This window comes from Grampus griseus (assembly GCF_964374135.1).
Source record: "Grampus griseus genome assembly, chromosome: 10".
NCBI lineage: Eukaryota > Metazoa > Chordata > Mammalia > Artiodactyla > Delphinidae > Grampus > Grampus griseus.
This window is the reverse complement of record NC_139004.1, coordinates 19,900,818-19,916,173: the sequence shown is the minus strand read 5'-3', so window position 1 is coordinate 19,916,173 and position 15,356 is coordinate 19,900,818. Positions and strand designations below refer to the sequence as shown.

The 15,356-nt window shown below is 41.0% G+C and overlaps 1 protein-coding gene across 2 annotated transcripts in view; it reads left to right on the top strand.

The window, feature by feature from the left end:
- LOC309827982 (cytidine monophosphate-N-acetylneuraminic acid hydroxylase) overlaps window positions 1-15,051 on the top strand; it is a 259,964-nt gene extending 244,913 nt beyond the window's left edge. Inside the window, exons 13-17 of one of the 2 annotated variants that reach the window (XM_082662983.1) lie at window positions 1,358-1,532; window positions 3,111-3,227; window positions 7,987-8,102; window positions 10,955-11,051; window positions 14,764-15,051. In XM_082662983.1, the coding sequence (XP_082519109.1) occupies window positions 1,358-1,532; window positions 3,111-3,227; window positions 7,987-8,102; window positions 10,955-11,030 (484 nt within the window). In that variant the 3' untranslated portion in view covers window positions 11,031-11,051; window positions 14,764-15,051. Of the gene's footprint in view, window positions 1-1,357; window positions 1,533-3,110; window positions 3,228-7,986; window positions 8,103-10,954; window positions 11,052-13,770 lie in introns of both variants that reach the window. The other variant, XM_082662982.1, reaches the window with a different exon arrangement.
- Window positions 15,052-15,356: the final 305 nt, after the last annotated feature.

Below are 15,356 nucleotides of genomic sequence, written 5' to 3'. Positions count from 1 at the left end.
GATACTTTAAGTGAATAGACCTATGCCATTCATTCGGAAGTGATTTATTGAGCTCCTTCTGTATACCTGGCATCATACTAGATACAAGGAAACAGCTGTGAAGAAAGGGGTCCTTCCCTCATGAATCCAACCATCCACCTGACTGTAGGGTTGGGAAGTGAAGGTGGAGGAAAAGGATGAGACGGGAATGCCCTGTCGGGCCAGGGTCGGAAAGGACTTGTGAGACAGTCCACGGAACTTGCCTATGAGTAAGGAGAGCTTGAGAAAGTTATAGAGCAAAGAAGGAACATTACTTCGTTGTGTTTTAGAAAAACTATTTTACTTTTTGGAAGACCATGTCCTGGGGAAGAGGCCACAGGGGGGGAAGGACTAGAGTCAGGGAGGCCAGCTGGAAGACTGAGGCTTTATCCAGGAAGAGATTAGTGAGGCTGTAAACTGAGATGGGGGGGAGGAGTTGGAGAAGCAGATTTGACATTCATTTAGAAGTTAGAAACTTTAGGTTTTGATAAGTAATTTATTATCGAAACCAGTGCCTCTCTAGCTTTGGGCAAATAATGGACTAAAAGTGTTGTTTTGATAAGTGGGACATAGTTACCAAATCGCTACTAGCCAGATGCCCATCTCCCTCCTCATCTTTCCCTTATCCAGATCACATCCTATTCTATTGCCAGGATTCAATATTCCATGTTCCATGCAATGATCCATCTTCACACTGGATGGACAGCTCTAGGAATGTCAGAGAACTCTCTCGTCCATATTGCTGACTGGGCTTACATACAGAACTGCCCATGTGTCTGAGAGCTGTGGTTTGATTAGTATAGTGAGAGGACCATATATTAGAGACACAGAATTCTACGTATATCTCAAAGATAGGCTAAAGTCATTCCTATGTTCAACAAATATTTATGGGGCCCCTTCTGTGTGCCACTCATGGTTGCTACTCTCACCAAACTTATATTCTAGTGGAGGTGAGGGGCAGGGCAGGAGTGAGCAGACTTCCACAAAATCAATACGGCCACTTATATTCAACATTTCCATAATTTAGTTATTTGAGCCAAAAGGGTCTGCATCAGTGGTTTTCCAATTTTTGTTTCCCCGACATGGACGTTTATCTTTAAATGTATTTTGACTTGGAGAGTGATCACACTAAACAATTAACAGGAGCTGTTCTGGTTTAGGCTGGGGTGGGGCCCTACCCCTCAGTGTTCCCCGAGGCACTTCTGTGAGACGCCTTGGTATCATCTGAACAGTCTGAAAGCTGCTTGTCTGGTTGACTGTTGAAATTGAAGTGCTAATTTCTGCCTTCCTTATTTGTTGCTTTCTTCTTTCCTTGTTCTCTCACGTTTGTGTCTTTAAGGAAAGGCATCATAGAGCCTCCAGAAGGGACTAAAATTTACAAGGATTCCTGGGACTTTGGACCATATTTGAGAATCTTGAATGCTGCTGTAGGAGATGAAATATTTCGTCACTCATGCTGGATAAAAGAATACTTCACTTGGGCTGGATTTAAGGATTATAACCTGGTGGTCAGGGTATGCTATGAAGTATTATTTGTCTTTGCTGTCTTGTATTATGAAATATTCCAGTTTGTTTCTCAAAAAACATTTATTAAGCCCTACCATCTGCTTCACAGAAAATAGATCGGACAATGTGCTAAAACAATCCCTTGTTGAAAATGTAGGGAACGTTCTGAGGTCCAGCTCAGTTTCTCTCTCGGAGCACTTTTTCCTCCCATCACCATGTGTTAGTTTTTGTTTTGTGGGTGTTTTGTTGTGTTGTGTTTGTAGCAGAAACAGGTACTTAAACTGTGGAACAGGCAAGTGGGCTCCACTGGAGAGGTGGTGTCGTGTAGCAGCAGAGAAGCAGGTAATTCTTATCTGCAGCTGTGGTAAGGAATGAATTGCACAAACCATGAGGTCAGCTTAGAACTTAAATTAGCCCCAACATGTACGCACAGAGCTCACAAGCCCAGGTGGTTCACGTTATAAGCTGGTCTCCGAAACTGAGAGGTATCCAAAAACAAAATAAGTACCAACAGGCAGGGGGTGAAAGAGAAAGAGGAGGCCTGAAATGGGCTGGAAATCCCTGCAATACTTATATGTATATTTTATCCCTCTTACATATAGTGCCTGAATTTGTGCATGGGGAGCAAAGTTTAAGGAAAGCATCAGGAAATGGACAGCATTCATACCCTTAGAAACAAAAGACTGGTTACCCTCGGGGTGAGGGCTGTTCTCAAGTTTACCTTTCAACCCCAGAACATTAATACCGGGTACCAGGCAACACTTAGCATTCTCAAAATCAGTGAGTCCTAAAAACCTACCTGGGGGTCAGAGCCAGTCTATGACAAAGTTTTTGATGGTCAGTAATGAAACAAGTATGAGTATGCATGTGAGTGTGGTTGCAAGGATGTCAACTCTCTTTTCTTGGGATGAATTGTCATTATTCCAAGATTAGGTCCTTTCTATTTTTGAGGCATGAAAGTAGTCTTCCTTTAATGAAATAAACGGATAGTAGATGTAAGAATTTTTTTTAAGTCCTCACTTAGCAAAATGAAATGTTGATGCCTACATTAGCTACCAAATATTTTTTAGAAAATTATCTTTGAAACCCAAAGACCTGGGAAACATTGGTCTACATTATATCTTCAGTTGAGCAATGAGTATGAAAAAGAGAAAACATTTGGAATTTTCAGTGACACTCTTTATGTTTAGCTGCTATGTGATGGTGAGAAAAATTCCACATTTTATTTATTTTTTAGCCTGCAAACATACAGTGGTATTTGATATCTCATTACTAATAGTGCTTAAGATAATGATATCCTTCTCTGTAAATTTGATTGAAGCTAGTGATGTGAAGCAGTTTTGCTAGTGTAGAAGAGTAGGATTAGAATTCAGTTCAGGAAAGAAGAGAGAGGGAGAGAGGGATTGAAGGGGGGGTAGAGGAGGGGGGAATAGAAGAGAGCAGAGAGCAGAGATTCTTTTTATATTAACTCCACTTCATTGCTATCATTTAAGAGCATTTGGGTCTTGTACGTTCCAAAATTTTTTAAGGACCTTGACCACCAGATTGATATGCTTCTTCCCTTTACCATGTTGTCATTTGCACAGATGATTGAGACAGATGAGGACTTCAGCCCTTTTCCTGGAGGATATGACTATTTGGTTGACTTTCTAGATTTATCCTTTCCAAAAGAAAGACCAAGCCGGGAACATCCGTATGAGGAAGTAAGCAGGAACACCAGTGGAAGTGCTCCTTCCTTCCTTCCTTCCATCTTTCCTTCCTTCCTAAATAACCTTTTTAGTTTGGAATAACCCTTAGATTTACAGAAAAGTTGCAAGGATAGTACAGAGAGTATTGTTAACATCTTACTTTACTGTGCTACATTTGTCACAACTAACACGTGGATACTGAAACATTATTATTAACTAAACTCCATACTTGTTTCTTTTTGAGTTATTTGCAAAGATTGGCTTTTCTACCTGCTTCCTTCCAAACAGCTGACCCGCCTGCACTGTTACCAGACCTGCAAGCACTGATCTCTGCCTTCCTTGCCTTCTCTCCAGTGGTGTCTCCTTCCCCAAACAAACCCAATGGGTGGCTCTCTAAAGAAAGTGAAGTCAGCATAAACCTACACATATTTTGTTGAGCTCCAATTTTTAACAGATCCCTAACCCACGGCAGGCATGGTGTTAAGAGCCGGGGCTTTGGACACAACGTCAGGACTGGGATGGGTACCCCATCCCTGCCGATGAGGACTATTGATTATGAGGCTTTGAGTCCCTGTCCGAGCCTTGGTGGTTTGTTTTTTTTTTCCTTGCATTGGGCTTCTTCCCACCTTATCAGTTTTTTTTTTATTATAGTCAAATGACATAAAATATGTGAGCATACGTTGTAATTTTAAATTCTATATAAATGCAAAAATCACTAAATAAATTAGGAGGGTGTATAGTCTGCCCTTAAGTGTACTACACATGACACATAAATGTGTAACGCCTTAATTATAGAAGTTTAAATGTACCTTTATAAAATAGATGTATTCTTACACGACATTTTAGTAATTTGACTTGTATTTTTATGTTTAGTACTTGCTGTTGAAGAGAATCTTATGGTGAAACTTTAGTAAAACCAGTAATCCACTGCCTGCTTTATGGGTTTTAAAAAACTGGGTTTTCACATATAGGAAAACCCTACATAAGAAACACCCATTTTAAGCAAAATGAATCTGCTAAATTTATTGCCTTATTTATGAAACACATTCATAACACAGCTTCATATATCTTAGGTCATTTAATACAACCGCCCCATGAAGCCATATTACTATACTCCCCATTTATGGATGAGGAAGATGCCATGCCGAGGGGTTGCATAACCTGCCCAAGGTCGTACAGCTAGTGAATGCGTGGTGCAGGGCTTTGACCACAAGTAGTCTAGCTCCGCAGTCTGTGTATTTAGCCACTGTCTTGCTTCTTAACTCTGATTTACAAAACTTATAAATTAAGGTATCTGTTGCCATAAGGGAGATTTTTCTTTGGAATTTTAAAAATCACAAGTTCATTAAAAATATTTCATTGAAAAAAAGTCACTTTTCCACAGCTTTTCATAATGCATCTGTTGGAAAAAGCAGGCAACAGCTCTCTTGCAGATTTAATACACCACGGGGTAAACCGTCATGCCCGCTGTGTACGTGGTGGTCCCTGTTTCGACTCTCAGTGCTTTTGTCTCCCAGGATTTTAGTGAGATTTCTGTATGTTGAGGTTCATATATAGCGGATATGCCTATACTTGGAAGAGCTCCTTCTCTTGCCACCTGGAGCCTTCTCATATTGCCTTTTTTTTGAGGGCGGGGGTCATTTCATTGCCTTTTAAACTCATAAGTATATTTTCTATCACACCAACTCTCCATCTTTTTTTTTTTTTTTTTTTTTTTGCGGTACGCGGGCCTCTCACTGCTGTGGCCTCTCCCGTTGCGGAGCACAGGCTCCGGATGCGCAAGCCCAGCGGCCATGGCTCACGGGCCCAGCCGCTCCACGGCATGTGGGATCCTCCCGGACCGGGGCACGAACCCGTGTCCCCTGCATCGGCAGGCGGACTCTCAACCACTGCGCCACCAGGGAAGCCCTCCATCTTGCCTAGATGCATGGCTCCTGTAGCTGTCCATCCTCCTGCTCCAATCTGGATGGGCCCCTCTCTAGGTCTGCTGCCAATCTGTCACCCTGTGACATCCCTTACCCACTCCCAGACCCCACCCATGTCTTCACCTTCTTTGCTTTCCTCCTTTGTGGGACTTTTGGCGTAAGTATCTGCCGAAGAAATGTTACACGGGAGCTAAACTTCAAGTACTTTCCTGTCTGATCTCGCACGATAGCTTGCCTGAACCCATTATGCTGGGTGGCAGTCACTTGCCATGGTTACCTGAAGGCATTGCTCTTTTGGCTTCTACTGTAGTTGCATGCAGTGTTGCTTACCCCAGGCTGACCTTTCTTCCATTGTAGGTGACTTTTAAGAATTTAGGGATTAATCTATATTTACCAAAAAAAAAAAAAAAAAAAAAAAAGACCTTTTCAAGCAGCAGGCTTTACTTGAAGGCAGGGGTTACACGCTTCAGTGCTCACAGGTGGACCCGAGGCAGATCTTGTAAATAGGGGGAGCTGGGTGGGGACTGTATCAAGTGGAAAGCAGGGAAGGGAGGAGCCCCTACTGAGCTCCAGCTGATCTTCCGAGTTTTCCAGAAACTGGAAATCTGGATTTTCATGTAAAATACCCAGATTTATAAATGTGGAAAGTTAATTCAATTTTTTAAAAAGGGACTGTAAGCTATCAACTAAGACCTAGGTTGTATTTGGACAGGGGGGCACCTGTTTAAGTTATGAAGGTTAGCCAGCTGTTAGGCTGAGGGACCCCTAAATACCAAAATGTGGAGGTCGTTGCTCTGGGGCATCACATATATACTCCCGCCCTCATTCTTCCTGCAAAATTGATTCCATTTATTCAGAGAACTGTCTGAATGTATTTGGCCCAGGAGCCATGCGTAGGCGTAAGGAAGGGGTTGACTTTTGTGTACATACTTTTGTGCTCTGTGTCCCTGCTGTCATCCATGGTACGTACCTCTTCTCCTTCTGAATCTGAATGTCCCTCCACATACTCTCTGGGATTCTGCAGCCTCTGCCTTCGTCTTTAGATGCCACTCACCCTCCTGCTTTCCAGATTCACATTAGTTAATTGGAATCTCCTGCTGTCAACGACTCACCTCATTTCTTCTTCACTGTGACAGTTCATACCTGTACGCTTGCTTTGTCAACACTTCAGTTGCATCTAGAAGTGGGCAGAAGGCGGGTTAGGTATGGGATCTGCCCATCATTTTGAATTAGAAGTCCTTTCTCAGCTCCAGTGACACTAGCCCTCGTTTTCTTCACTTCTTGACTGTTCTGCTACGTTCTTTCAGGGTCTCTCTTTCTCCAGCCACCACTTAAATCTCTTGTTTTCCTCCAGGGTTCTGTACTCAACCCACCGAACACATCTGCTAGCACCGCTTCTCCGACGCCAAAAATCCATAGGTCCTGCCCAGACCTTGCCCAGCCCCCGCCAACTCTGTCCAGCTTCAGATTCACTAGAGTTAATCACCTGCTGGATATCATCACCTGGATATCCAAATCCCTGGTACCTCATTTTCAACCTGTTCAAAATGCGACACATCATCGTTCTCTTAAAACTGCTCTTTCTCCTTTTCTGTCTTGATCGTTGGCAATATCAACTCCCCCCCCCCACAGTGAGCCCAGCCAGAAACAGGGGGGTAATCTTCACCTTTTTCCTTTTCCCTCATCCCCAAATCTAATCAATCACCAAGACCTTCCCATTTTACAATCTAAACGTTTCTCAAAACCTCCCCAGTTCTTCCACGTGCTCCTCTCTAGTTTCAAAGGTCAAGAAAGGCCATCTCCCCTCCACTGTGAGGAACTAGATCTTGATACTGCGCTTTAGCTGGGCAGTCCTCAACTTAACAAACTGTGCAGTCATGTTTCTAAGTCTCTACTGGCAAAACAGGAGATCTTCCGACCTGTGTTTGCGATCTCAGTTCACAATGGATGTAATCGTTTTGTAGGAATGGTGCAGGAAAGAGAAATAAGTCCTAAATGCCAGTCTTCTGATCATTCCGTGTCATTTAATGGCCTGTCATTTATGATAAAGTTGCCTCTACTGGCATTAGCACGATATTTATCAGGAAAAAAAATGTGATGCCAGATACTGAAAAAGGCTCCTGGTAAACTGGAACATGTACCTATGAAGTGTTGAAACCATGTCCAATCTTAATAACTTCCCTTCATGCTACCTCATGCTTTTTTTTTTTTTTTAATGAATTATCTCTTTTTTTCTCACAACAGTAACAGAGGAGACCGAGGCTTAGCAAGGTTAAGGTCACATGATTAGTAAGTGCTGGGCTGAGACTCAAAACCATCTCTGCCTGCCTCCTAACCCTGTGCACCTTTGACTATTCAGCAGATCCCGTGTCAGGAGTTGGGATTCTTTAAAGGTAAGGGCCTTGCCCGCCGCATTAAGGTAATCTTGCTCTGTGGCAGGCCTTGTTTTCAGTATTTTATATACACTGACTCAGTGAATCCTCACAGTAATCCTGTGAGGAATGTTCTGTTATCTCCATTTTATAGATGAGGAAACTGAGGCACAGAATGTTTGCCAGGATCACACAGCTAGACCATGGATTTGAACCCAGCAATCTGATTCTGTCTGTGCTCTCAGCCACTCTGCACCACCCCCCAACCCCGGCTCCTGATCCATTTCCTGTTTTCTACTGCACTCAGGAGCCTCTCTTTCCCCCTCCGCCTGTGATATCTCCTTCAGTAGGCTTTTCTCCTTGACTCCTCAGACCCCTGCCGTTATAGGCAGCTGCTTCTTTCAGGGACACAGGGGTCAGTACTGATGCTCAGTGCTGGCTGGGTCACCCCTACTAGTTGTTCCTTATCTGTTTCAGATTCGGAGCCGGGTTGATGTTATCAGACACGTGGTGAAGAATGGTCTGCTCTGGGATGACTTGTATATAGGATTCCAAACCCGGCTGCAGCGGGATCCTGACGTATACCATCATCTGTAAGTCTGAAAATGCCTGTTGTGCTCTAGGCCACTGCAGAGGATGCTGTGGATATATAAGCAGAGTCGGTGACCGACTGTGCCCCCAGATTTTGATGGGTGTGTGAGATTCCGCCATTAGAGCTTTATTTCTTTGTTAACGTGTTAAAAAGCAAATCTGGTTAGGAAAATAACATTTTAAAGAGTCATTGTTTCCTTATTCATGCAAATGTGTTTCAGTCTTTTCTGAAAGTGGTTTATGGTATAGGAAAGGGAAGGACATTATGAGAGGGAAAGGGTGTGTTTGGCCAAGACAAGAACGAGGAGGGGGTTTTATGTGGCAAAGATGTGATCATCGAAGACAATTATTTCCCATGACAAATTTTTGCCTGTGCCCAACTCTGAGCATGAATTTGGTGAACTAGTTGGTTAACGGGAATGGCCCTCCGAGTCTCTACCTGCTTACACTTCAAAACCATGTAAGTTTCTCATTGCAAAACTGTATATGTGGACTTCCCTGGTGGCACAGTGGTTAAGAATCCGCCTGCCAATGCAGGGGAACACGGGTTTGATCCCTGGTCCAGGAAGATCCCACATGCTGTGGAGCAGCTAAGCCCGTGCACCACAACTACTGAGCCTGCACTCTAGAGCCCCTGAGCCACAACTACTGAGCCCATGTGCTGCAACTACTGAAGCCTGCGTGCCTAGAGCCTCTGTTCTGCAACAAGAGAAGCCACCGCAGTGAGAAGCCCGCACACCATAACAAAGAGTAGCCCCTGCTCGCTACAACTAGAGAAATCCCGTGTGCAGCAACAAAGACCCAATGCAGCCAAAAACAAAAACAAAACCCAACTGTATATGTCTCTAAGACTATAGTTGGAATATTTGAGTTGAAGTGTCAGAAGGGCCCATTTTCTATTTTCGTATTTGCAAAATAATCAGCAAGAGGGAGAATGCTGTCTTATCATTACCACTGACCCTCTGAAAAGTTCAGGAATTTAATTTTAAATGAGCAAATCCTACTATCTAGCTTCTGCCTTGAGCTCCCAGGCACAGGCATGTCTTGAATTTTCTTTTTTATTTATTTCTTTTTGAATGTTTTGAAATGATTTTTAAAATATTGAAAGAATGTAGATGTATATAAAATAAAAGGAAAGAACCCTACCCCACACTTCCCAGAAAACCTGTTTCCTGTCTTTCCCTCTACCCACTCTCCAGGGCAACACTTGATCACAGCACAGTGTGTGTCATCCCAGGCCTAATTCTGAATACATCAACATTTAACTAAATATATTTGTTCTCAATAAAACGTCCCAGATAGTTGGGGAGGGAAGGTTATTGTTGCTGTTGTTTTTTAATGTAATCCTAGTACATCTGTAACTTGCATTTTTTACTCATTAATATATCTTTGGTATCCCTAGTGTTGGGACACACAGATCAACCCCAAACATTTTAACAGTGGTAGAACATTACAAGTTTTGTTCCTTTTCAACAAAACTTATACGTGTCTTCTTGTTCTGGAAAAAAAGGAAATGTAACAACTTTGGGGGAGATTCGAATGTTACTTTTCTTAAAAAAGTAATTCCATCTTGGAAGCTTCTGGGATATTGGTGCTGAAGCCTATTTCTTATGTTGTTTTGATAGCAAAGGGCATAAATGTAAGAGAATCCCGTAATGAATCTTGGAAAGCGGTCACAACCCAATTTATCTTTGTTGCTTTCAAAATGGGATTTATGAGTTTATTAAATATTTTTCTGGTCATAAAACATACATATCTACTGCAGAAAATTTGAAAAAAAAATTTAAATACAAAAACAAAACAAAAAACAACAGTTAAAACCACAAATGATCACACCATCCAGAGAGAGCAATTTGCATTTTGGTATCTAGTTAATCTTTCTTCACATGCACTTTTTTTTATAAAAATGGGATAATACTGGACTTCCCTGTGGCGCAGTGGTTAGGAATCTGCCTGCCAATGCAGGGGAACACGGGTTTGATCCCTGGTCCGGGAAGATCCCACATGCCGCTGGAGCAACTAAGCCTGTGCGCCACAACTACTGAGCCTGCACTCTAGAGCCCGTGAGCCACAACTACTGAGCCCGCGAGCTGCAACTACTGAAGCCCACGTGCCTAGAGCCTGTGCCCCACAACAAGAGAATTGCAATGAGAAGCCCGCGCACCGCAACGAAGAGTAGCCGCTGCTCGCCACAACTAGAGAAAGCCCGTGCGCAGCAACGAAGACCCAATGCGGCCATAAATAAATAAATAAATTTATTTAAAAATAAATCAATCAAAATTTTTAAAAACTGGGATAATACATACTTTTGTTCCTGCATGTTTACTGAACAATCTTTGATCCACCCTGTAAGTTTCTAACTTTCACTATTTGAAATGATGTTTTGCCAAATAAACACGTAGGTGTGCCTTGCACACTTTCATAGTGATTTCTTAGGATAAATTCCTAGTAGTGGAGCTGCTGGATACAACACGCACTCAGCGTGTGGACTTTTGCTGCACGCCGCCAAATCATTCTCAGGAAGCCAGCTCACCTCCCCAGAAATAACGTACGACACATTTACCTGCACCTTCACCAATACCAGGTCCTTTTGTGTACAGAATACAAATCTATATTTTAACATATAAGAATTCCTTAAAGCCAGGCGCATCACAGAAAGCTAAACATAAGACAGGTGTCATGTTTTAAGGGACTGCATTCAGCACACTGGAAATGTGAAGCTACGTTAACGTCTGAAACGGCACAGGAGAATGCTGCCTCGGGGGGGCTGAGCGCCAGGCACCCAACAGGTCTTGGCAAAACAATAGGCATGGAAGTTTCAAAAACATATTTTTCTGCTTTATCTCTTTTACAGGTTTTGGAACCATTTTCAAATAAAACTCCCCCTAACACCACCCAACTGGAAGTCCTTCCTGATGTACTGTGGGTAGAGAGGACCTGAGATTTCCCAGGTAAAGCATCCTGTAGATCTGGGAGACACCTTTATATCCATCCCATCACACTCTCTTTGGCATCTGAATTAAGCAGGCACCGTGCCTATCAGAAAACCTGACTTTCCGGGGAATGAGAGGAGCTAACATGACAGGAAGAACATTCAAGTTTAAAAACAAGTAAATAAAATGAGTAGTGAGTGCCTCCAGCCCAAAGTCTATGGAATCTTTGGTCTGGTTGAGGTGAACATGCAGCCGATTAATAAACAAGACAAAAATTATGCTAGGTGGTCAGTGAGTGTTCAGAGCTAAATCCTGAACATATGAAGGAAGGCAGCAACCAAAGACAAATACTGTGTGATTTCACTTATATGTGGAATCTAAAAAGCAAAACAAACGAACAAACATAACAGACAGTAATAGAGAATGAACAACGTGGTTGACAGAGGGGAGATGGGTGGAGGGAGGAAGGAAATGGGTGAGGGAGGTTAAGAGGTACAAACCTCAGTTTAAAAATAAACTTGCAGGTGCAGTCACAGGTATGAAATGTACAATGTGGGGAATAGAGACAATAACAATGTAGTATCTTTGTGTGGTGACATTTCATAACTAGACTTATGGAGGTGATCATTTTGAAATGTATAGAAATATCGAATCACTATGTTGTGTGACAGAAACTAACACAGTGTTGTAGGTCAATTATACTTCAGACAAACGAACAAACTCAAAGAGATCAGATTTGTGATTGCCAGAGATGGGGGGTAGGGGGAAGAGGAATTGGGTGAAGGTGTCCAAAAGGTACAAACTTCTAGTTACAAGATAATTAAGCACTAGGAATTTAATATACGACATGGTAAATGTAATTAACACTGCTCTACGTTACATATGAAAGTGGTTAAGAAAGTAAGTCCTAAGAATTCTTATCACAAGGAAAACATAGTTTCTACTTCCTTAACTGTGTCTCTATATGAGATGATGGATGCTCCTTAAACTTAATGTGATCATCATTTCATGATATAGGTAAGTCAGATCATTATGCTGTACACCTTAAACTTACATAGTGCTGTATGTCCATTATATCTCAATAAAATAAACAAAAACACTGGAAAAAAAATAAACACAAAAAAGAAAAGCAGCAACCAAAACTGAAAGGAGAAAAACTAAAAACGGAGTGAGATGGAAAACATCACCCCTCATTTCAATAGACCCCTCTCTTTTTCAGACTGATGGAGATCAGCTTGTCTGACACAAACCAGACTTGACATTCCTTCCTACCACTCGGGATGTGATTTTATAAACTGAACTACAAAACCTGTTTCCGTACATTTGTTATTGGAAAGATCACATAATATCACTACAGAGATAGTAAATTCCTTGACTCATGCATTTATTTATTTATTCCACAAACAGCTATCCCATCACGTTGTATTGTAATAATCTATTGTCTCTTCCAGTCAGTAGACTCTGAATTTCTTAAAAGTAGACACTTTTGCCTGCGTAACCCTAGTACTCAGCACAGTGCTCTGTGCACACACAGTATTATTCATAATATGCATTTAAGGAAGGAAGGAACAAGTGAATTTCGTCTTTAACTGTCAGTGTGACTTACATCTTAAACTAAGCTTTGGTGTCCTTACCAGTAAAATTAAAGATCTAAATAGAATATTCTTTTCAGTTGTAACGTTCTTTATTCCATACTCTAGCCTAGATCTTCTAAGTTACCATAGGCTAGAAGGGATGTGAAAGGAATTCACATACAACTAGATTATAAGGCAGACTTAGTAAGCACTATATTTGTTGTACCAACTTAGTGTTGGGAATCCTGAGGAGAGAGAAATTACATCTGACTTTTTGCAATGACCAGGAAGAACTTTACAGAAAAGGTAGTATTTCAGGGGGGTAGGGAGGGGGCGTTAGGAGAGCACCTTGAAGGTTGGGGAATATTTTTAATAAGCTGAAATGGAGGGAGCGATGATAGAATATTCCAGACAGAAGGAGTGGGTGAAGTTAAAAGGTAGAAAAATACAAGGTGAATTAGAGCAATGGCAAGTCCTCCTGGTGTGACAGAGAAGGAAGGGAAAGCAGGAACGAGGCATGAGTGGCCCTGGGAGGATAAAGAGAGTCAAGAGGCTCAATGGGGATGCTGAGCGTCTGCAGTAGTTGCGAAAAAGCTGGAGGCATTAAAGGTGAGGAGGCAGCTGAACGAGACAATGCCAAGTCCAAGGTCTTGGAGATGGAGCAGATCTGAAAAAAAGGTCAAATATCAAGGAGGCAATAGTACGGTGGTCAACACTTCAGACTTGGAAACTGACTTCTTGAGTTAAAATCTTGGTTCTGTCACCTACTATGTGACCTTTGGGGAATCTGTGTCTCGGTTCTTCACCTGTGAAGTGAATATAATAATAGCACCTACTTCACAGGGTTGTGTTGTGTTCTTAAGGCCCTTCTAGAAGAGTGAGTGGCACATGGTAAGAGAACAATAAATGTTGACTATAACAACCTTATGAAATAAACAGGAGAGTCATGTGACCTATAACCAGTCATTTGGTGAATCTGTAAAAAGTTGGGAGGAGAGTCAATTCCAGTTTACATTCCAGCTTTAGATCTTCTTTTACCTTAAAGCATCATAGACTATATAACCTGAACTAAAGACTAAAAATAAAAATTCACCCCAATGCAATAAAAAAAGAAAAAGTATTAAAATGAGTTTCATACTGTTGCTCATTAGTAATATCTTTAGTTCACAGGGATACCAAGCAACATGAAAAATTCAAGTATTTACTGATGCTACATCTTGAACATAGACGCTTATACCAAAGAGACCATGCCTTATTGACATCAGCAGTGGATAATTACATGTTGCATTTGTGAAATGTTCACGTATCTTATGTTTGTTGGATCACTACATAGATTATTAATATTTTACTTATTCCGTCCATAATTTTCTATAAAAGAACCAATGAACGCAATAGGAACAACTTCTCTGTGGAAAAGAAAGATAACAGGAGATGTAAATCCAAGCACAGAAGAAATAGAACGGGTGGAGAAAAGGTTTCCTAGAAGACAGTGAAGAAAAAGGAAGGGGGTGGGGGAGCAGAAGTTAAGCTAGAAGAAGAGAAGAAAGAAGAGAAATAGATAAATGAGAGGCTATAAGAAGAAAATAGGGAAGAGAAAAAATTAAGATGGAACTTTAAAAAGGAGAATGTAAAAACAGACATTTTGTTCCTTAATAGATTGATTCCCCAAACAGAGTCTGTGAATCTAATTGAGTAAGAAGTGTTCATGAGCTGTTTTCAATTTTTCAAAAAGCTTTGTTGAAATCATCTATTTACCAAAACAAGGCTGCAGAGCCTACCCTAAAATGTAATACTTTCGTTGGAACTGAAAGTATTTTAATTCGGTAACAAAATCTGTTATTTAATGTAAATTATAAATTCTAACAAATGGCGGTATCTTTAGACTAAAAATACGAACACTAGCTAGTGATAAAATGTTTTATAGACAATAATTTTCAAAATCGATAGAATAATGAACAATAAAGACCCATGTCTTGAAAAAAATTAGGAAATCCTCTTCTGAACATTTGAAAATGCTGTTGCAATGGTTAAAATAGGCAACTAATTTATTTCTGCTAATGTCTGTAGTTTCTGATGATATTCCCATGATTATCACATTATCCCTAGGAATATGTGATTGTTAACTACATTTCTATTTTACATATTGCTCTTTCCAGTAACACAAACCCCTCGTTGATCTGAACATCAAAATTGATTTTCTGATTATGTATACTACCTCTTTAATTCTGAAGAAACAAGAATCCAATGATGGAATTTATCTCCTTAAATCTCTTGATTATCTACATCTCATAAAGATGAACACCAATGAAGTTTGATGGCTCTGGTCCACTTCACACATTATGCATATATTTTGTGATTTACATTATGCATATATTTTATAAATTATTTAATTATCACCAAAAAATAAATGTATATCAACAGAATATGTGTTAAAATATATATGATGAGCAAATAAAAGATTATTTTAAAATACGAATTTGTTTTCTCGCCACCAAGCCTATCTTTATTCTCTTGCTGTCTTCCTAGTTATTGCCATCTGATACCGTGACTCCAGCAATTCTTTGTTATTACCAAGACCTTCAATCAATTGACCCTACATGTCCTCACTTCTCTCCTTAATCATCTTCAATGGTTCTTTTCTACCTGTGTCCACATCACCCCCCCCTTCCTTTTTCTACCCCACGTCACCTGCCCTCTTTCCCTCTCTCATATTCCAGATCTCATTTCCATGACTTAAACCCCAAACTAT